Raw genomic sequence first — 23,374 nt, forward strand, 5'->3', positions numbered from 1 at the left:
CAATTTTCACCCAGAAATGGCTAGTAACACAATTACAAGGAAATGGCAAGTAACACATTGAATTTAACAGGAAATTTTGAAATAGAATAACTAGTAGGAACATCCTCAGAAAATAACCTCAAGACCAGTTGGTTAAAATAAGTTAAAAAGTAGCTGAGAAAAGGCAAGTTAGTTTTGAGGAAAGTTTTGCAGCAAAGTTTTGTTTGCAGAGGCCATTCTGTTTTCTAATGCAATAAAAATTTTGGAGTTACTGTATAGTTAAAAAAAAAAAAAAAAGATGTAAAGTACTAATTCTAATGTTTCTGTGAATTATAGATCATCCACAGCAGCCCAGCATCAGTATTTATGGAGGTGAAAGGATAGGGTGACACCATCACAGTAGCATGTTCAACTTTCCACACGTGTCCATACAGCAAACCAAACATCATTCTGAAGGGTATAGAAGGAACTGTCAAAACAGACAATGAGCATATTAAAGACGGCTTGTGGAAAATCACCCTGACATGCACAAGTGTTGTAAAGGCAGAACTCTTGACTATTGAGTGTTCTGTAACACATCATGGTGGTTTAAAAGTAACAGCTACAAAGGTCAAAAGTGCCAAATGTGAGTAAACACAAATATGAACTGCATTGTGTGCTATTAACGATAACTTCCCTTTTGATGCAATTCACTCACATTGCGTCAGTTCGCTCATGCTTAAGGGAAAAACGCAGTTTCTTCCACATTTTCAAAAGCCATGTCTCTGAAACCATAATAATTTTTATTATTTGATTTTAAAACTGATTTTTAAAACTGACTTGATTTTAAAACTGAAATGGGCATTGCAGAGGACATGTCCCAACATGGTGACGGGGGAGATTGCTCCCCTCTTGTTCCCATTAAAAAGTCAACCCATTCTCACTCACGAGGGGTCCGAAACTGCCGCATATCCAAGAGAAATGCTGTCACAATACTGATGGCAAACACGTCCAGCGACGCGGACATTTTTAAAGTGCTTAACATAAAAAGATTAATGGCTTAATGTACTAAGACAGTGATATTGGAGGACCAAATTCAGTATACACCTTATTAATAAAGCCAAGCAGATGAGCCCACTATGTAGATGCAGATCGGGCCGAATATGAACGCAAAACGCTTACACGTTCAGTGTTTTCCACTTATAGCCGTATATAAACCGTATAAAGGAAACAGTTAGAACTGCAATAGAAGCAATTAAATTAACAAGGGGGTAACAGTATGTAAATGCTGTGTTATTTTTAATAAACAAATAGAGAGAATAGAATAGAATAGAATAGAGTGAGATAGTGAGAGTGATTGTGTGCCTCTTTGGGATGGCACCACAAGGAGCCGTTCACTTGCAGAACACAAGCTTCTGGAGGGCATTCAAGTCTGAAGTAGTGAGTTTAGGTATCGTGGTGCAGAGCCAGCGGTTATCTTGTAAGCAAACATCAGAGCTTTGAATTTGATGCGAGCGGCTATTGGCAGCCAGTGCAAACTGATGAAGAGAGGTGTGACGTGCGCTCTCTTCGGCTTGTTAAAGAATGTTATAAAGAAAACATTTAATGTGGCTTAATGCATTAATACAGTGATATTAAAAGATTAAATATAGGCCTTCACCTTGTTAATAAAGCACAGGCTATACAGACGTGCAGATGCAGACAAGTTAAGCATTTTCTTTATAACGGATTTCCATGGGGTCAGAAACACTCTACATATTGTCTTTCCACTTTATTTACATTACCGTTGTCTTAGCAGTTGAAAATGTGTGTGAACATTGTTTTTCCCTGGTTGTTGTTTTAGTACATTAAGCCACGTAAAGTGTTTTAGAATCTCCCTGCAACGCAGTCGTAAAGCATTGCTTTCAATGAGAATTGAGAAACATTTGATGTCAAACCTCCTCTGAGGGAAAGGGCATGGGAATTTTGTCTTCAAGAAAATTATGTAGTGGGGTATAATTTTGTCATAATGGCATATGTTTGGGTATTTTCATTTTAAACAGCTAGCTATGGCTAGCGTATGGCTAGCCTATAAAGCAACTCCTAAACCTAAACAATATAAAACACCAAAAAGCCACTCTAAATTTAAATGTCAGTTTTGGCCTTTATTCATATAAAAAGAGTGAAAAGCAAAGGGACGGGATTGAGACCACAAGCGGAAACTTGATAATGTGTTGGAGCATTAAACAAGAGGCTATGGTTTAGAAATGGTCATGTTTAGGTTTAAAGGAACACTCCACTTTTTTTGAAAATAGGCTCATTTTCCAAATCCCCTAGAGTTAAACAGTTGAGTTTTACCGTTTTCAAATCCATTCAGCCGATCTCCGGGTCTGGCGGTAACACTTTTAGCATAGCTTAGCATAGTTCATTGAATCTGATTTGACCGTTAGCATCTCGTTAAAAAATGACCAAAGAGTTTCAATATTTTTCCTATTTAAAACTTGACTCTTCTGTAGTTACATCGTGTACTAAGACCGACAGAAAATGAAAAGTTGTGATACAGTCTTTCCATTCGGACTCTCTCTAGCACCGTGTACTTTCATTAAGTGTCTAGAACTGCACTCTCCTCTCAGACAGAGACTGAAACAGACAGGTATCCACATTACCTCGATGATTGGCTGCATATAGCCCAATCTGAACAGGAGCTATGCGTCTACAGGTCCCTGCTCCTCAGCCATCTAGAGAACCTAGAATTCAGGGTCAACTTTGGCAAGAGCTTGCTGTTCCCCAGCCAACGAATTTCATTCATGGGGGAGGTTTTCAATTTAAATGCGGGCTTGGCTCTCTCAGGAGCACGCCCTGAGAATCAGGAGTATGGCAGCCTCATTCAAGACAGGTTCTCTTCTCCCCCTCAAGAGGTTTCAGAAGCTGTTGGGCCTCATGGCAGCAGCATCTTCAGTCGTTCCACATGTGACCACTCCAGCTATGGTTGAATAGCATGGTGCACGGGCTGACTCAAGGTGACCCACAGGCCTTGGTCCCTTGGAAATCACCCCGCTTTTATCAGAACAGGATAACGCTGGGCTCGGTTTCCAGGAGGAAAGTGGTCAAGACAGATGCTTCCAAGACGGGTTGGGGCGCCCTGTGCGACGGCAGAATAGTCTTCGCTCATGGGCAACCCACATGTTGGAATGGCACATCAACCATCTAGAAATGATGGTGGTGATTCTGGCCTTCAAGGAGTTCCAGCAGGAACTCAGGGCTCATCATGTCCTGGTCCCCTCAGACAGCAGAACGGTGGTTGACTTTATAAGCCACCAAGGAGGTCTCAGGTCTGGCCCTCTGCACAGACTGGCGAACCATCTTCTCCTATGGGTGCAGAAGAACATATGTGCCGGAACGATCTCTGATGCTAGAGCCCCTCCCACAAGGTGCCTTTATGCCCAGAAATGCTCTATTTTCTCAAACTGGTGCTTAGCTCAGAAACTAGACCCTACTAAATGTGAGATTTTATCAGTTCTCAAGTTTCTGCAAGAGATGCTGGACGGTGGACATGCCCCCTCCACGCTCAAGTTGTATGTGGCAACCAAATATTGCCCTGACGGCTGGCCAATCATTTGAGAAACACGACCTGATCGTTACGTTTCTCAGAGGGGCTATAAAGATGGATCCTTCCCACCCTTGCTTAGCCCCATCATGGGACCTCTCCACAGTTCTTAGGGCACTTTGGGGCCCTCCCTTTGAGCAGCTCGATACAACCAACCTTCGGTCCCTCTCACTTAAGACTGCCCTCTTGCTGGCTTTAGTGTTGTTCAAGCGAATTGGCGATCCAGAGGCTCTGTCTGTGGAACCATCCTGAGTTCCCCCAAGCTGTTTGCTTGCAGAGCAGCTTCTGTTCTGCGCTTGTAGCACAGCACTTTTGAATTCAGTTCCCCAGAAGTGTCAGCGAACTTATGCAGTGTGAGTGAACCATATCAAAAGGGAACATTTAAGGTTACTCACATAACCCTGGTTCCCTGAGATAATGGGAATGAGAACTGCATAGCTTGCCATGCTACTACGCTGCACAGCGAGTCATGCTAGCCCCCCGCTCTTTCTGGCGGGCCATTTGTCTGTGACATGAACCAATCAGGCTTCAGGATTCTGAGACAAACTGAGTTTTCCCCATAAGCTTCAGCGAGCTGACGCAATGCTCATTCCCATTATCTCAAGGAGCCAGAGTTACGTGAGTAACCTTAAACTTTCGCTTTAAATGTCACATTTGGACCTATTTCAAGATTTCACTTAAATTTCAGGTGTTCATCATAAAATAACTATTGAGCCTGAACTGGCAGATGTTACAGAGGGCATCGCAAAGAACTTCAGTTGTTCCGTTTATCACTCCTGCCAGAAAGAGACTCCAACCATAACATGGAACTATAAGAACATGAGGGTCTCAACATGGAGCAAAACACTTGGATTAGATCGGGTCACCAATTCCAGCATTACCTTTCTGGGTTCAAAACAAGACCATGGGAAGAAACTGATTTGCACTGCAAAATTTTCTGGAGGAAACACTGAAACCTCTGTTGTTTTACGTGTACAACGTGAGTAATTTATTTGCATCATGTATGTGATCTCTCTATGTCTCTTTATTATCGTGGTATCTTATCTTTTTTTGTTTTGTTTTCATAAACTTGATAACTAAAGACATTTGAAAACCTCTTATTGACTTGCTTTGTAATATTCTCCATTCAAATTCTACCTTGTAATGTTTGCATTTATAGTGCTTAATCTGAGTTGAATAGGTGCACTTATTCAGTTATCAAAGATTCAATTATTGATGTGCAGAAAAAAAATACACTATTACACACCTCGGGTCATTAGCGACCCTATACAATTTACAAAACATTTAAGAGAAAACATGCATTATTTTAAAATTTTATATATTTTTTCTTGTTATATTGTTTATAATGAATTGATTGAGGAATACTAAGAAAGTTGATGTCTAACTTCAAAAAATGGATGAGGAGGAGGGTAGTGACATCCCGGGTCACTAAAGACCCAAGGTATTTGTTTCAGAGTTAAGGGTATAGGGTGCGATTTCGGACACAGCACAGGTTAAATAGCACAGCCATTTGAAGGAAACTATCACCCCCTTGAGTATTGAGACCATTTACTGCATTCAGTGCTTGTATGTTTTTTTGCTTATGGCTCAAATGTGACACTTCACTTCACAAAACCAACCACAAATAAAGCAGCCTCAGAAATGGTTACTTGTTTTCTGCTTATTCTCTTACAGAGTATCAAAAACCAGTCCAGATCCTGAATGAAAGTAAGTGGATTTTTTCCCCTTAGGCCACGTGTCCACCAAAGCGTCAAGGCCAGCACAATGCTGGAAAAAACACCAAGCGTTCAGATGATCATAATGCATATTGATATCTAAAAAACTTTGTTCTTCTCATTAACATTTACATATTTAAATCAAATAAAATGGCAACAATAAAAATAACTAGCTGATTACCTTAAAAATCCATAGATATCGCCTTAAAGTTAGTACTGCTGTTAACACTTTTTCCAGTAAGCAGATGCTGTGAGACCAGTTTTCCCGTTTGTTCCTGTGACGTTCGGCATAAAGCCTATAGAGGCTCAGTGCCTTGTCACGCTGCTGGAGATTTTATGAAATATCCTTGGTGCTCCCATTAAAAACAACTTAAAAAATATTCTGGTTTTAGGAAAAAAACATTTTGGTGGACTCATGGCCTTACGCTATACTCTTATATTTATACTATTGTTCTGCACTCATAGACCTTTGTATATTAAGCAATAATACTTTCAGTTCTGTAATAATGTTTATTAATCCATTATATGGGATCATATGTCATTTTAGCTAATTTCCAATATGAGGCGGTCGTAATACCCGTGATCACAGCACTGACTCGTTCCTGTGTGGTAATACCATGCAGTTTCAAGATGGAAGGGGAATATGTCGCCCGCCTCCAGATTATTTGGATCACCAAAGCAGATGGCTACATGTTCCACACTAAAACGGACAACATTTTAAGCAACTTCAAAGGCCGCACAAGGCTCTTGGGAAATCCAGATGAGCAGAACTGTACTGTGGAGATGGATGATGTGCAAACTTATGACAATGGGCCATTCTGCTTCAGAGCAGAAAAGGAAAACAAGAAATACAGTTTCAACAACAACTGTGTGTTCATTATAATGCAGGGTGAGGAGATATATCAACTATACTATACTATACACTTTTGAAAAATTGAATTTACAATTTTTTATTTTAATTCATTCATCAGCTCCCAGAACTGATATAACATTTTTCTGTTTCTTGGTAAAAAGCATCTCCTGACGAACCTGTGATGTTGTCCCTCCCTGAAGACATCGAGCCCGGGACACACCTCACCGTCAGATGCTCAGTCAACCACACATGCTCCTCTCACCCTCCCAATATCACCTGGAGCGTCCCAACAGCCCGAGAAACTGTCAGTCACAATCACATGGGTGGAGGCATCTGGGAAACAGTGTCCACTGTGACCTTCATTCCAACTGGATATGAAGAGAAAGATGAAATTGTCTGCAGTGCCAACTTTTGGGGTGGTAAAACCCAGAACAATACTGCCTTCCTGAGTGTTAAGAGTGAGTATAGACTGATACAGTTATATCTAAGAATCTTTTCTTGAATTTCTGTTAATGAGATTTGCTTTTTACATTGGTATTATTATGACTGGTCAAAAAGAACCTGAAGTTCATGATGTGTGAAAGTTGTGACTATTAATAACATTAATATTATCATAGGAGATCAAGGTGTTGGATTCGGGCTTTATGTCATTACTTCTTCACTTGTGTTCTTCCTCATTTGCATACTTGCTGGAGTCTTCATATATAAAAGGCGTCACAGGTTTGTATGTTTCTTTTATTTGTTTGTTTGTTGTCATCCTTCAGAATATCTGTATTTATATTTGAGTTCTCTATCTCAAACCGAATAGTGCCACCAAGAGGTCAAAACTGAGTTTCTGCTTGTGATGTGAATTTTCTAACTCTTTTCAACTCAGCCTAGATAGTTTATCAGATCTTCCCCATATTTGGGTTAGATAATCTTGAGACAGTGCTGGTCAAAAATGAATTCAATATTTCAGACTGTAACAGCGAGAATGGCAAACAAAAAGTGAAGCATAATATTTACAGTACATTGTTCTTTTTGATTGTAGACATCCTCGTCATGATATGCACGCGTCAGAAACACAGTCTGAACAAAGGTATGTATAAAATATTATATTTAATTTGTCAATTTTCATTTCTTAATTAATGATAAAACCTTTGAATTTATATTACACTAACAATTATAATCCCATTCTCTGATGTAGGAAATCAGTTTGGAACAGAGTTTTCTTAACTGAACTTATCTTTGTATTTAGACTTGAGACTAAATTTAAAATTTCTCTCCGAACCATTTTAATATGAAAAGAAGCAGCTTGGACTATGTCACAGTTCCAATCGTTCACGGACTTCATTTCCCACAATCCTCCCTGCCTATCACCTGCACTCACTCCACCAATCAATAATCACCAGACCCAGCTGCAGCTCATTATTTAAGCCACTCACATCCACACACACTTTGCGAGGTCTTGTTTACTCCTATATCAATTCTGAGCGTTATTTATCTTGTCTGTCTGCCTGTTTTGATCTAGTCTGTCCCCCGTCTACGATTCTCTGCTGCCTGCCTTTGGACTGTTTATTGTTTCCTGGTTTTGTATTGATATCTGCCTGCCCTGATTCCACTGCCTGTTCCACGACCACGATTCTGCCTTGTCCCTGCTGTACCTGTTTGCCACTGTTTGACCCTTGCCTGTTTGATTACGAACTCTGCTTTAATAAAAGCTTGCAAATGGATCTTACCCTGAGTCCCGCCTCGTTACAGACTAACGGGAAAGAGTGTTGACACATTTGACAAATGTTTTACAGTTGTATTTGCACACTGAACAGTGTATTTTACATATCTTCATAAAATTCACAACCTCACACATTCTTGCTTCTACACACCACTCACTGATGAACTTTCTCTCTTCACAGGCCAAACAACACAGCTACAGTGTCAGGAAACAAGCCTTTCTCCAAGCCTCGTATTCCATCACCAAAGAGGTACAGAGCATTTTTGTCTTTCAAGGTCTAAACCCATTACACAGCATGTTACACAGCAAAATACTGTTCAGTCTATAACCAGAGTGCCATAATAAAAGTTCCTGTGCCACTTTAAGATTCCTTTAACTTAAAAGTTGCCATGATGAAAGCAGATAACAATGTTTTTTGTTGTTGTTGTTTTTGTTTTTTTCCATTCCTTTTTACTATGCACCTCAGTGAGCCAAAATCCTACCCAGTGAGTATTTCTACCATTATTAAACTGTGGAAAACATGTTCAAATTCTATTATTTCAAATGCTCCCCTGAGATAATTTATTGACTGAACTCTAAACTTTTTTTTTTTTTTTTTTTAAATATGACATTAAGGGTTATGATTATGAGGGTGATTACGCCAACATGGAAGAACTCAACGTGTATGGAAATATCTGATGATTATGTACAAAACAAGGTTCAACTGTGTTTTTTCTTTTTTTCTTCTTTTTTGAAAAATGCTCAAAATAAGTATAGCAGATTGTCTTATACTTTTAGAAATATAATCACTGTCTGTTTTTGAGTCTGAAGCATGCATGTATTGACTTAATTGATTTTGTTAATGCTTTTCTACTCTGTCATGTATCAATACTTTCCAGCATGTTTGTCTGAGAACATAACGATATATAAATATAAAATGGATCAGAAAGTGTCATAGAGTCTAGTTAGTACCTAGGATGATTTATTTCCTTAAATTAACAGGGGGAGAAACATTCTCATTCTAGGCTTCAGAATTTGTGTTGACAAAAATCTATATAGTGCAGGATGAGTCATCTAATATTTTATCTAGATAAGCATTACTTGAAATCATCCAAAATTAGTCATCAGCAGTCACTTGATGTGTTCTCTAAATAACTAATGTGCATTTGTTCCAGGCATTAATAGACCAAAGATCATGCTAGGTGTTAATAATGTCAGTATCTTTTCATAGCTGCTAACTTGCTGTTGTAGTCAGAGACAGTCCTCTACAGAAACCAACACTGCTTGATTGCACAAAAATTGGGTGAATTTGCAACATATATATTTTTTAATGTCACGTTCATCACATTTCCCAAAAGTATCACTATCTAAATTATATGTTTGAAAAAGGATAACCAACGTGTGTCTGTGAGCATTTAGAATAGAGCATAGACTGAAGGCAGAGGAACCAGTAAATGCCTTTGTGTACAAGAGGCCATTCAGAGGTCAAAGGTCAACTACAGTATTTTATTCAAACTGTAAAAACATTTTATTAGGAAACCAGTAAGCCTGTGAAATATGCAGTACTATAGCAAACAGTAAATTGTGTTGCTATACATTACTGAATTTTTTCACAGTACTTACACTATAATTAACTGTATTGACAATACATTGTTCCTGAATTAACAGATTGAACAAGTGCTCTCAGAAATAGTAATCTTTGTACAACGATTGTGAAAGGAAACATGTATAATCCTTATCAGACACAGTAGCAGGTCAGAATTAACAACTAGCTGTGTAACACATTTTGTACTTTTATTTTTAAATGTACCACTTGTGTATTATAAAGATTTTGCAACAGACCCTATTGTCAGAGTCATAAATGGTGGTTTTCCTGTCAGAAAATGCTGTATTTGACTGATACTATACAAGAACATTGGTATGATGAGCTTCGAACCTTGATAAGACCAAGGAGATACCTTTCATCTTGGTTGGCGTGAGCCTTACAGCAACAAATGTGCTAAACTTTATGAAAACACCCTTTTCCTTTTCCTTTTCCTTTTCCTTTTTCTTCCTCTACAGAGGACTATTCAAGGTAAGAATGAAAAATGAAAGTATGTTACATGTTAAAGTGCTTTATCAGTGGTAAACTAGAGTTATGCGATGATGCTGGACAAAATGATGGAAATTCATTCATTTTAACCATTATTAACATTTAACTTTGGATTTTGTTTTTGTATTGACCAAGGAATGACAGCTTTTACTGCATTTACTTTTCCAAGGTACAGTGTCTGTTTTTCTCTTTTAGGCATGTTTTGGTTATGTTCTGTCACAATAAATGTATATATGAAATTAATAATATAACTGAACAGAAATGCACATAAATTGAGGCTTTTTCCAGGTTAGGCTAATTAGTGCAATCAAATACCACATTCCCAAAATCTTACAAATATCACGGTTGGTTGCAGCAGAAATAAGTGCAGCAGTCTTTATTTTAAATCAAACTCAAATCTTCACATAACAAGCAAGAATAGGAACAAGAAAAGTACAACCAAATAAACACAACATAGAACTAACAATGAACTGAAAGAAACACAGGGCTTTATTAGACAGAACAAAGAAACATGAAACACCTGTGACAACTTAATCAAACCATTTGTGTGATAATATAGCTGTCGGTGAATTTAAACTGTATGAAAATTCGAAAGTGCACGATAAATGTCTCCCAAATAAAAGAATAGACTCTGAACTGCCTAAACGAGTTGTCAAGAATTCCAGTTTTATGAATCATTTTCTTAGAGAAGTTAATTTACTAAAGGCTACCAAGAAAGCTAGGTTACTAAGTTTATTAAATGAATTCACAATATGCGCACATTTATTATTAATGTGGGGGGCGATGCATCATGCTGGCACAATAGCACTGTATGACAGATTTTATTTATTTATTTTGAATGACACTTTTTCCTTTTTTATTTAAAATGTTCACAAACTTTTTAACTATAGCCTATCATGAACTATAGCCACTGAGCAAGCATGGAAAGATATGAAATATTTTCCATTCATTTTAACCAATAAGAAAATGAAGGGATAAAACATGCTACTTTCTGTCAGGACTTTAGTATTTGAAATTAAAAGTTGATTTAAAAAAAATGAATAAATGAATAAGAAGTGTTGTAAATCTGTTTTGAATTAAGTTGTTTACAGAATCAGTAATATCAGATTGTGTTTGTATTTTTTATTGTGCTTGCCCTGTAACTACATGGAACAATAGGGTAACAAGCACCACTTTAATTTACAGCCCACAATGTCACACTTGCCCTGTAACTACATGAAACAAAAGGGTAACAAGCACTACTTTAATTTACAGCCCGCAATGTCACACTTACCCTGTAACTACATGAAACAAGAGGGTAACAAGCACCACTTTAATTTACAGCCTGCAATGTCATACTTAGCCTGTAACTTGATAGGGCAAGAGGGTAACAAGCACCACTTACTCACCAATTAAGGTATGAAAAAAATATTCTCTGCTCCATTTCTCAAAATGGCCATCCCATTGAGGACTATGTGGAGGAGTTTTTAGTTTACTACCACCTTGCTCCCTTGGATGAGGTCATGCTAATAGAGTGTTTCTGGAGTAGGCTGGATGATGCCAGGAGGAGGTCCCAGCTGGACCCTGGGACAGTATTTGGACTTGGACGAAGTGGAGGAGTACTCGTTGCCTAAACATTTTTGGGAAGGGGCCCTGGAGTTTGGTCCACAGCAGTCCCCAGCTGTCATGACCGTCATTCCAGAGTCTCGTCCCTACATGGCCGCCATTCCAGAGTCTCATTCCATCATGGCTGCCATTCCAGAGTCTCATCCCGTCATGGCCGCCATTCCAGAGTCTCGTCCCAACATAGCCACTATTCCAGAGTCTTGTCCTGTCATGGTCGTCACGCCAGAGTCTCCAGCTGTCATGGCCACCACCCCAGAACCCCCAGCCATCAGCGCTGCCATACCTGAGTCGCCAACAGTCAGGATCGCCAATCCAAAGCCTCCAGCCCTGATCTGACCACAGAGGTTGTTTCTGAACTGTGGGGGTATATATATGATTTGCTGTGGTGGTCATCCGCTCCACCATGGGGATGTACAGCCTGGTCTGCCCAGCTGTGGTGGTCATCTGCTCTGCCATGGTGATCTCCAACTGCACCGCTTACCTGCCCAATCTGCTCCAACCTGGCCGCCTGCCCAGTCTGCTCCGCCCTGGCTGCCTGTCAAGCTTGCTCCGCCCTGGCCACCTGCCCAGCCTGCTCCGCCTTGGCCACTTGCACTGCCTGCATCACACTGGCCATCTGTCCAGCCTGCACCTCCCTGGCCACCTGTCAAGCTTGCTTCACCTTGGCCGCCCAAGAAGGTGTAGCCTCATGCCATAGAGGGAAGATGGAGGCGGCTTGGGAGGATGACGTGGCAATGGGCTGGTACAAGGGGCAGGCAGACAGATGGTGGACGAGAGGACCAGGGCAGGACAGAAGGAGGTAGCATCCATTGTGGTGATGCGGGTAGGAGTGGCCAGGTGGAAGTGACCCAGAGCTCAGCAATGCCGAATGCCAGACGGCGGTAGGAGCCCTTGAGTTAGTAGAGGCGGAGGGAGAGGGAGGCTGGGTGGGGATAACAGGACTGATGAAGAAGATTCAGATACAGGTTCAGATAAGTTCCAGGGATATAGGGAATTAATCTCACCACACTCAATTAAACTGTCCAATAAGTCCTGCTGGTGCTCGCTCTTAGAGGTGGGAGGGTGGGCAGGCCTCGCTTTCATCCCCTTGAACTCCACGAGGATTCCCACAGCAATGGACGGTGATGTCAGCTCACACCCTTGGTCAAACTCACCGTGGTGCTTCGGCTCCAGGCCGATGTTGTGTTCCATCTCCATCAATGTTCTTAGTATTCCTCAATCAATTATTTATAAAGAATATAAAAAAAAAAAAAAATCATAAAATTTTAAAAGAATGCCTTTTTTCCTATTCATTTTTTGTAAAAAAAAAAAAAAAAAAAAAAAAATTATATTCTCAAAACTATCATTTGCTGAATGTACTGGGAAATGAGCTCTGACGAGGACAGTGATGATGGCATAAAACATCTGCTCAAAATGAGCCCTTTCAAGCTCCAAAATGTAAAAAAAATATGCTTTATTTTTTTCTTCTGTAATGGTTGTTCTAATATTAGGGGAGTTTTATATTATCGCGGCAGTTAGAGATCCATCCGTGTTAGATATAGATCCGGGTCGCTAAAGATCCGAATATGTAAGAATGATTGGCGAAACATTCATGCATTTAACGGTTAAGGGCTTCATCCTCCAGAATGTTGTGGCTGGCCAAAACACAAAAGTTCTTAACAAAAGAAAAAATCATGGCTTTCCTGGGCCACAGTGATGAACTTTGCCCATTCATTGGGCGGTCCGTTCATCTGTCACGGTGGTTGCAGGAATGCAGACACAGACAAAGATAATAAACCCAAAATGACAGGTTTAATGGTATTTCCAGCAAACAGACGATCAGGCAGCAACACACACTAACTAAGACGGTGAACAGACAAGGATTGACTGAAAAGAATGAACTTATTTAGGAACACAAGATAACGAGCAACACAGCTGAACAGAATGAGCTCATAAGGAAGCGATCATGGCAACCAAGGAGTGGCGGAAATTACAAACAAAGGACGGCATGTGACATGTGAAATGATAACTGAAAATGAACAAAACAGACTGTGACAATGATATATTAGACCGTAAAGCACCTTTATTTTAATACTCAACTCAGCATGCATTCTCCGTTGTTGGACTTGAGCATTACATTATTGACATTATCACTTTTAATTTGTCACTAAACTGTTATAAATGCAATTTAAAAAAAAAAAAAAAAAGTCTCCAGGGGTTGAATAATTTTGATAGCAACTTAGATTAAATTATGTAAGCAAATATGAACCATATACGCTTACATAATGATTTTTGATGTTGATGATGATTTTTGATGTTGATGTATCTGAAAGTCCCAGCACGCTTTGCTTGGGATTTAATGAGGAGAGTAAAATTGTTGAATTTTTTTTTTTTTTTTTTTTTTTTTGAGCAAGATAAGAAAAGTGCATTGTGCATTGGGCTGATAAAAAAATTGTATTTTGTTAGAGCAGTTCGTCTAATGCGAGAATGAATTGCTACTTATTCTTTTGTAATTTCTTTGAAGCGTCAGTCTCCCTTTATATCTACAGTCCTTATCTCTGGCTCTGCTCGAAATAAGCACTGTTAGAATTGAATGAAGTAAATAAGCATTTCTCTGCCACCTGTAAAGGATGCGTTAAATCAGACAAAGTGCTTTACTAAAGGGGGTTTTGATCTTGTGAAATAAGAAACTTCAGAACATTTTACTGTTCCAATAATTTACATATGGGACAAAATAAATATACTGCCCTAATGAAATCCAAATTTTTATAATTTTTACTGTGCCAATGTTTTTTCACAAACCATTAAACTTGGCACATGACAATACACACTGAGCCCATTTTGTGTTGTGGTTTTTTGGATGCAACAGAGTTAAATTCGTTAAAGTGGACATAAGGCCTTGAAATATGATGCATTTCCCTAATGAAAGCCAAATTCTGAGCACTTTTTACTGTATCAGCCATTTCACGGCGTGGTTTCTGAGCCCTCACAGAGAATGCTTTAAAGCATACGGCTGTGATATATGCCCTAACTAAAGCAAAATTTAGAGCAAATAAATCTTTATTAATTCATGCGCATTCATACTCTCATTTTCTTCATAGTAAACTGGCAGTGACGCACAAAGGATGTTTGACAGTATACATAAAACGGAAATTGTAACTCGTGAACCACGCGAACATTTCTCAAGCGCACGCAATAGTTTCTCATGAGCATGAGATAAGTCTGTATATATTTTTTATTTTTGCAAAGGTCCCTTTAGGGGCTCCGTATTAATCCAACTATGTTCTCACTTGTTAATAAACAAACGCTATAGAAATATCACCATCTAAATCATATGTTTGAAAAAGATAACCAAAGTTTGTCAGTGAGCATTTACAATTCATTGGAATAGAGCAGGGTACTACAGACTGCCAGGGAGAGGAACCAGTCAATTCTTTAGAGTCCCATTAGAGGTCAAAGGTCAACCACAGTAGTTAATTCATACTTTGATTCATCACTGATTCTGATTAAACCAAATGCTCTCAGAAATAATAATCTTTGTAACAATGATTGTGAAAAGAAACATGTATAATCCTGTTTTCTACTTTGTTTTTTAAGTTACCACTTGTGTATTTTAAACGACGTAAAACAGACCCTCTTGTCAGCATCAAAAATGGTGGTGTTTCTTGTCAGGAAATGCTATATTTGAAGGCTGTAACTATATAAGTGCATACATGTGAAGAGCTTTAACACTTAAGACCAAAGAAATTTTTTTTTTATCTTTGTGGGCATGAGACTTACTGCAACAAAAGTGCTGAGCTTTATGAAAACACCCCCTTTCCTGTGTTTCACTTCTCTTATTCTTTATTTTTGTCTTCTTGGAAGTAGGTTATTTTTCCAGTTCTCTACAGAGGCCTACTGAGAAGGTAAGAATGAAAAATGAAAGTATGTTACATCCAAAAGTGCTTTACAAAAAGACTGAGGGGAGAGAAAACAGAGAAAAAAAATTATTTGAAATACTGAAATATAAGTGGTAAAACAGATTTGAGCGATGCTGGACAGAATGCTGGAAATTCATTAATTTTAACCATTATTAACATTTAACTTTGTTTTTCGTTTATGTAATGATCCAGGAACATGAAAGCACAGCTTTTACTTCATCTACTTTTCCAAGGTACAGTGTCTGTTTTTCTCTTTTAGGGATTTTTTTGTTTATGTACTGTCACAATAAATGTTTGAATTTATTAACATAATTGAACAGAAATGTACATAAATTGAGGCTTTTTCCAGGTTAGGCTAATTAGCACAATCAAATACCACATTCCCAAAATCTTAAGCACACAGGGAAAACTTTACAGTCAAAAACAAATTATAGCCTATGTCTGATTCACACTAACAGGGGCATTCATGTTTTATTCAGGATGGCCCATAATGGAGTGTCTATTTACACTAAGTGAAAATTGCGTCCCTTGTTGGCAAAGGCTATTTACACTAGCTCCGCCCACCAATGTCTGGTTGGGCCGCTCAAGTTTTAAAAAAGACATGTGAAATTTAAAGTCTTCAGTGGCACAGCAGTAGCAAGTAAGGCATTTCAAAACCAACTTCCTGGTTAAATATTAAAGCACACTAGTGTGATAAACAGTGCAGATTTTTTTTCCCCCATATTTTGTTGAAGATTATCCACAAATAATGCTTTTTTTTTTTTTTTTTACTCAAAAGCTGAGGTACATAAGCTCTGATAAATACGGCCTACAGTCGATTAGTTCCAAAAATAAATACAAAACCTGTCCTAAATGAAAGAAAACAAGTTGACAAAGAGATTGAATCCAATATTTGGTAATAAGGCAGCATAACGAGATATTTATAAGCAATTTATTGCAGGCCGGTAATTTTTGACCAAGAACACCACGAGTGTTATAAGGTTTTCAATACAGCACAAGAATTAAGAAGTGATCATAAGAAAAAAAAATAAAATAAAATAAAAAAACCTCCCAATTGTGTATCTTCTTATAGATCATTTTATTGAATTCATAGTGTGAATCCATTAAAAAAAAAAACATAAACAGTCTATTTGTCCTTCTCAATGTCAAATTTAGAGAGTCAGTAACTTTCACATTTAACTTATCTCTTTTTATCCAAAGACCAAATTAACAATGAGATTTAAAAATCATATAACACCAGCAATACATCTTTACACTAAATGTGTACAGCAGTCACAATAAGCTGAATCTACTGACACTCTACTGACAACTACTAAGTTTAGTGTACTATAATATCCTTTACTAAAATAAATAATATTAGTGAAATGAAATGCTAAAAATGCCAGCTTAGATGAACACACAGCCTTTAATGACACCAACTTTTGTCCCACAGCTGTTCTGCTGTTTGATACTTCAGCATGGGAAGTGAAAATGCCAAAAGACATACGAGGCCTACAGGGTTCCTGTCTGGTTATACCATGTTCTTTCTCTTACTCATCATACCCACCTGAAAACCCACGTAGAGTTGTGTGGTATCAGTGGGTCTCTAAAGGTTATCCTTTAGTTTATGATCCTCTGCATGCAGACGATGTGATTGAGATGTTTAGAGGAAAAACGTTTTTATATGGAAACCCATCAAACGGAGATTGCAGTCTGCTGATCACAAATCTGGAAAAGTCCCATAATGAAGAGAAATTGTATGCATGGATTGACCCTGAAAACATTGGATGGCGCACCTATGCATTTTATGATGTCACCTCCACAATTCTAGTTGATGGTATGTAAATACTTTGTTCATCAAATTTGCTTGACTTCTTATATAGTTATGAAAGTGTGTTGACTAATTGTGACATCTTTGTAGCAAGTCCACAACAACCCAGCATCAGTATTTATGGAGGTGAAAGGATGGGTGAGACTATTACAATGACATGTTCAACTTTCCACACATGTCCATACAGCAAACCAAGCATCATTCTGAAAGGTCCAGAAGGAACTGATAAATTAGTCAATGAGCACATTAAAGACGGCCTGTGGAATATCACTCTGACACGCACAGGCGTTATAGAGACAGAAATTTCAACTATTGAGTGTTCTGTAACACATCACGGTGGCATAACAGTGACAGCTACAAAAGACAAAAGTGCCAAATGTGAGTAAACACAAATATGAACTGCTTTGTGATATTACATATAAGTTCACTTTAAAGTCACATTTGGACCTATTACAAGATCTCAGTTTAATTTCAGGTGTTCATCAAAAAATAACAATTGAGCCTGAACTGGCAGATTTCACAGAGGGCGTCGCAAAGAACTTCATTTGTTCCGTCTATCATTCCTGCCAGAAAGAGACTCCAACCATCACATGGAACTATAAGAACATGAGGGTCTCAACATGGAGCAAAACGCTTTCCAGTTTAGATCGGGTCACCTATTCCAACATAACCTTTCTGGGTTCAAAAGACGACCATGAGAAGAAACTGATTTGCACCGTAAAATTTTCTGGAAAAGACATTACGGCTTCTGTTGTTTTACATGTGCAATGTGAGTGATTTTTTTTAGCATCTTGTATGATGTGTGATCTCTCCAAGTCTCATCATTCATATTGTTTTACTTACACCCTGTCTACATTAGACATGAGCAATGCGACAAAAGGCAATAGAATCCATTATAATCAGTAATACTGTCTACAATGGACGCGATTTGATGTGACATGACAAATCCCAAACAGTAAACTGATCTATGTTCTATTTTGGATGTACTCCAAGTGGTCCTTCTGACATAAAGGACAAATAAATTTGGAACATTCGCTTTGTCACGTCCAGTGTAGACAGCCTCAAGCTGTTGCGGCATGTTGTAGACACAGTGTTAAGCTTGTGCATCCAATCCAAAATAGAATAGAAGCATGTGCCTTTTTCCCCCTGTAGCTCATACTTACATCATTGCCTTGTCTTTCAGTTGTGCTTATAATAATGATCAATTATTTTATCCCCTTTCCATAATGAGGCAGATCCATTGCTTATTGGCATGAAGACTATTGGTCTGTATATCCTGGCACCTTCACTTGTGTTCCTCCTGACTTGCATAATTGCTGGAGTCATCATTTACAAGAAGCGACAAAGGTAACTCTTTGGATATGTTACTTTAGGCCAAACCTTTTTGTCAGCCCTAGTTAATTTTAAGTGAATATTTCAGTAATTTAACAACACATTTGCATGCTCATGGGTTTCTGATGTTGGTTAATGGCTGATGACATACAGGTAAACAGATATAAGTTGCATTGACTTTGTACTTTAAAGTGGATTGAAACCTCTTTTTAGTTGTGATATTGTCTCAGTCCACATTACATTCACACTGGTGTTAGAAACCCAGTCAAATTGAGTATAATAATGATAGTCATAATAAAAGTACTACTGCTAATAATAATTATTAAAACACCAGTGTCATGACCTGCGAATGACCACCGTTTCATGGTTCACTCACAAACACATAACAGACTTTATACTTATTTGATTAAATCACAGCCTTTGATTTGATAATCACTCTAAGCTATATTGTGATTTCGGTTTTAATTCAGTTTATTTATTCCAATTTTATGTTAGATTAACTTATTAGCTTTACATCAACTCACGAACCCCTTTTTGGGAAACTCTGCTTTAGGGTAATATTTGTTCTGCATAGATGGATGAAGTTTTATGTAGTATATTCATCATATTATTACCACATATATATGGTGGCCCCAAAACGTTTTTGAATACTTAAGTCACATATAAAACTGTTTACATTTCATTACATTAGTTCAAACTATGTAACATTTTCAAACAAGTAATATAGAGCTTTTTTCAAAGCAAACTTTTTCAATTAATTTAAACCATGTGTTAATATACCTAGCAAACTTTGTTTTTGAACTTTTGATTGTTTTGATTGAAAAGTGTGCTATATTTCTTGAGAATCAGTGCCACTTGTTTTGACATTTTGTTAAACAATGCAAATATATTACAATTTTAATTGTGGTTCAAGTTTTTAAAACACTTTTGGGACCACTGTACATTAACTAAAAATACAGCTGAATTTGATATGTTCGGTTTATATGAAGATGATATTCGAAGACTTGTCTTTCTCTTACCATTTCCAGGATCTTACAAGTTTATGACTTCACACTTTTTTGTAAGCAAGCAGTGTTGTTAGCAAATGCTAATTAGTTATTCCGAGAACAAAGTATGACATCTAATAAGTTGCCATATCAGTTACCTGTCAGCGTTGGTTGCAGGCAAAGATAATAGAAGTCAGGATCTAAGCTCAGCAATACTTTTAATAAAACAAAACTCAAAATAGCAATATACTCAGGAAACTGGAACACGCAAAATTCGAACAGAACAACACAACGATATCTAACAAAGACAGACAAAGAACTGAGGAAAACACAGGGCTGGGAGGGTGGGCGCTCTGGGGGTTGACGGGGACGTGGCTTAGCAGGACAGGAAGCCTTCAGGGCAGTGCTGGCAGTTCAGGTGGCCAGGGCGGCTCAGGTAACTCAGGGGGCCAGGGTGGCACAGGCCTGTCCACTCTGGCCAGATACATAAGGCATCCCCCCAAAGTTTTCTTGCTAGGAGTTTATGGACTAGAGCAGGCTCTTGGGCTAGGATGGACTCTGGAGTGGACTCAGAGGCTGGAGCCGACACTGGAGCAGCAGACTCAGTGGCTGGAGCCAACACTGGAGCGGACTCAGGGGCTGGAGCCGACACTGGAGCAGCAGACTCAGTGGCTGGAGCCAACACTGGAGCAGACTCAGGGGCTGGAGCTGACTCTGGAGCAGACTCAGTGGCTGGAGCCGACACTGGAGCAGACTCAGGAGCTGGAGCTGACACTGGAGTGGACTCGGGCTGGAGCCATTTTTGGGCTCAAAGACATCCCCTCATACTCCACCAATACTCCTAGGGGCACAGGCGTGGCGGCCATAATGGGACAAGACTCTGGAATGGCGGCCATGACGGGACGAGACTTAGAAAACGGACTCAGGAAATTCTCTCTCAGGAACGGACTCAGGAAATTCTCTCTCAGGCAAAAACTCTGGAAATTCTCTCTCAGTAACAGACTCAGGAAATTCTCCCTCATGGGTAACACTTTAGAATACTGATCCTTCATTAATGAATAACTACACAGGAACAAATGAGTAATGCATTATTAACACTCTAGTAACTACTATTAACTAACAAGAAACTTTGATTAATGAATTAGTAAATAATAGTGCTCAGTTGAATGTGGTAGTTCACTATTAGCTAATCAGTAACTACTGTTTTTGTAGTTATTAGCTAATCTATTAGCTAATCAGTAACTACTGTTTTTTTGTAGTTATTAGCTAATCTATTAGCTAATCAGTAACTACTGTTTTTTTGTAGTTATTAGCTAATCTATTAGCTAATCAGTAACTACTAGTTTTGTAGTTATTTGTTTCTGTGTAGTTATTCATTAATGAAGGATCAGTATTCTAAAGTGTTACCCTCTCAGGAACAAACTTATAGACTTCACACACTACTGTGATGGTGAGATTGTAGCCTCCTTCGATCAGGATCTTGATGAGGTAGTGAGTCAGGTCACGGCCAGCCAAATATACACTTCTGCTAGATCCATGATTATGGTCTGTCTTTCTGTCAGCGTTGGTTGCAGGCAAGGATAATAGAAGTCAGGATCTAAGTGAGCAATACTTTTAATAAAACAAAACTCAAAATAGCAATATACTCAGCAAACTGAAACAGGCAAAATTCTAACAGAACAATATCCAACAAAGACAGACAAAGAACTGAGGAAAACACAGGGCTAAATAAACTGGGCAAAACATAGATCCGATTATCAAACTGAAAACAAACTCTACACATGAACAGAACTCAAAACGTGACATATTTGGCTAGATGTTCATTGGATGATATACAGCAAACAGTGCTTATCTAGATACAATATAATGTTAATGCATTCAGTTTAGATTAGATGGTATTTAATTCTGTACCTTCTTTTAAAAGATATCATGTAATAGTTTTAGATCATTTTGAAAAGTCACATTGATATGCTGCAGTGTTGTTTATCACTTTTAGTACAAGCAGAAAAGCATTTAACTGAAGGTAAAATCAAAGAGGAAATAAAATAAAATATATAGAAACAAAAAGATGAAAAGGTTCATGAACAAAGTTTGACATAACATCTGTTCACAGGTCAAAAAATGCATGTACGGTGTTAGGAAATGCACCTTTCTCCAAACCTCATATGCCATCACCAAAGAGGTACAGTACACTTGAACTTGAGTCTCTGAAAGCCCACGATAACTTTAATGCATAGTTAATAAATAGATGTTCTGTTCTGTTCTCTTTTTTTATTTTATTTTTTATTTATTTATTTAAAAAAAGAGATATTTTTGATATTTAAGTGGAATAACAACAACATTTTTGTATTTTTTTTCCCCAATGCACATCAGTGACCCAAAATCCTACTATGTGAGTATATTATTTACACAGTGTTACACTATGGAAAACGTAGATCATATGACAAATGCTTACTGAAATATGTTATTGATTGATGTCTGTCTCTCTGTTTTCTCTTGAAATATTCCATTTAGAGTAATGATTATGAAGCTGAGTATGCTGAAATGGACGAACTCAACATGTATGAAAATATCTGATGAAAATGCTATACATCAAACAACTAAAATGGGCTCAATACGGTTTTTAATAATTAATAATTATAGAATTTGTCATGCATATTATGTAGCATCAAGATATAATAACTTCAAACAATAATTCTTTAATTAAATTTCCTTTATACTATATGCATCATTCTTTGGAATTTCAGATCTATTGGGCAGGTTAATTAAGAAAACAACTGTTCTGTGTCACATGCTGTTTTTTCAGTTTCATGTTCAAGGACTTTTAGTTTGTCTTTATTATTTCCTGTGTTTCCTTTGTTGTAATGGTTACTCAGTATATTTTCATTGGTTGTCATGGTGATTCATTGGTTCATTGATTATCTCACACCTGTTTCTTATACAGTTCATTATCTTGTGTATATATTGCCCTTAGTTAGTTCAGTTTTTTGTCTAGTGTTGAATGTGTATTAGCACACTGTTTTCTTTATTTCTCATTATCGGATAACATGCTTTTGTTTTATTTACTTATCAAATGTTTAAGCTGTATTAGATCCGTTTTGCCTCACCTCATCTTCTTCATCTGCCTGTATCTTTTGTTTTCATCCAAAGCCTGGGAATTTAATTTATGTGCAAAATTGGAATATTGCATAAAACATTTGCGATAAAGCACTGTTTTTCATCCAGCGAGGTAAAGAGAACCTTATCGTCACTTCCTGACAAACTGGCTGACAAACTGTTGGTCTTTTTTCATATATAATATTTTAATTGTGCCTCAGAGCACAGACGAAATGCAATAAATGTATTTGTATCCACCTCAATTGAGCGTTTTTTTTTTTTTTTTTTTGGCATCTTGATTTAAGAATTTTTAGATATTTGTACTTGAAATAAGATAAAAATACTCAGTAAGAAAAATATTTTCGCAGCGTGAATGGATGAGTATTTAAATATTGCTTTAAAAAGGGGGAGGAGACTGAAAGAAACTCTGGGTTTACCGAAGAAAACCTGCCCCTGACCAAGTTAGATTCACAGAGTAAATGACCATGGTAAGTGACTCTGAGTATAAGTTACCTCCCTTTCAGAATTGGGCTTGACTTATCTTGCATTCTTGGATTTGACATACCTCTAATTCTGAAACAGAAAACCCAGAGTTTCTCTCATTTCAGGCTTAACATACTCAGAGTTTTCACTTAACCTCCTTTCTGAAACGGGCCCCAGGTCATTGCGTGGGTGTGGTTGGACCTTCAAGCTCCACCCATTACATCCAGAGAGGGGGAGCTGGACGACAAGCTCCGCCGATTACATCCAGA

General features: G+C 38.0%; 2 protein-coding genes across 14 annotated transcripts in view; both read left to right on the forward strand.

Moving 5' to 3' along the window:
• Nucleotides 1–9,643, forward strand: part of LOC127496289 (sialoadhesin-like) — a 256,687-nt gene extending 247,044 nt beyond the window's left edge. For all 12 annotated transcript variants that reach the window (XM_051864139.1, XM_051864130.1, XM_051864134.1 and 9 more), the window contains 2 exons: nucleotides 8,290–8,308; nucleotides 8,439–9,643. In XM_051864139.1, the coding sequence (XP_051720099.1) occupies nucleotides 8,290–8,308; nucleotides 8,439–8,501 (82 nt within the window). In that variant the 3' untranslated portion in view covers nucleotides 8,502–9,643. The remainder of the gene's footprint in view (nucleotides 1–8,289; nucleotides 8,309–8,438) is intronic.
• Nucleotides 9,644–9,873: 230 nt separating this feature from the next.
• Nucleotides 9,874–22,885, forward strand: LOC127496303 (sialoadhesin-like). 2 transcript variants are annotated; one of them, XM_051864183.1, is made up of 10 exons: nucleotides 9,874–10,063; nucleotides 15,346–15,383; nucleotides 15,591–15,631; nucleotides 16,831–17,214; nucleotides 17,299–17,586; nucleotides 17,684–17,977; nucleotides 18,444–18,555; nucleotides 21,640–21,708; nucleotides 21,900–21,918; nucleotides 22,041–22,885. In XM_051864183.1, exons 3-10 carry the CDS (start codon nucleotides 15,595–15,597, stop codon nucleotides 22,101–22,103), a joined length of 1,266 nt encoding a protein of 421 aa, XP_051720143.1. In that variant the 5' UTR covers nucleotides 9,874–10,063; nucleotides 15,346–15,383; nucleotides 15,591–15,594; the 3' UTR covers nucleotides 22,104–22,885. The 2 variants fall into 2 exon arrangements, with proteins under 2 accessions (XP_051720143.1, XP_051720144.1); XM_051864184.1 differs by having other exon boundaries at nucleotides 9,877–10,063; nucleotides 15,343–15,383.
• Nucleotides 22,886–23,374: the final 489 nt, after the last annotated feature.

Source organism: Ctenopharyngodon idella, chromosome 15, assembly GCF_019924925.1.
Source record: "Ctenopharyngodon idella isolate HZGC_01 chromosome 15, HZGC01, whole genome shotgun sequence".
In the NCBI taxonomy this organism is placed as follows: domain Eukaryota; kingdom Metazoa; phylum Chordata; class Actinopteri; order Cypriniformes; family Xenocyprididae; genus Ctenopharyngodon; species Ctenopharyngodon idella.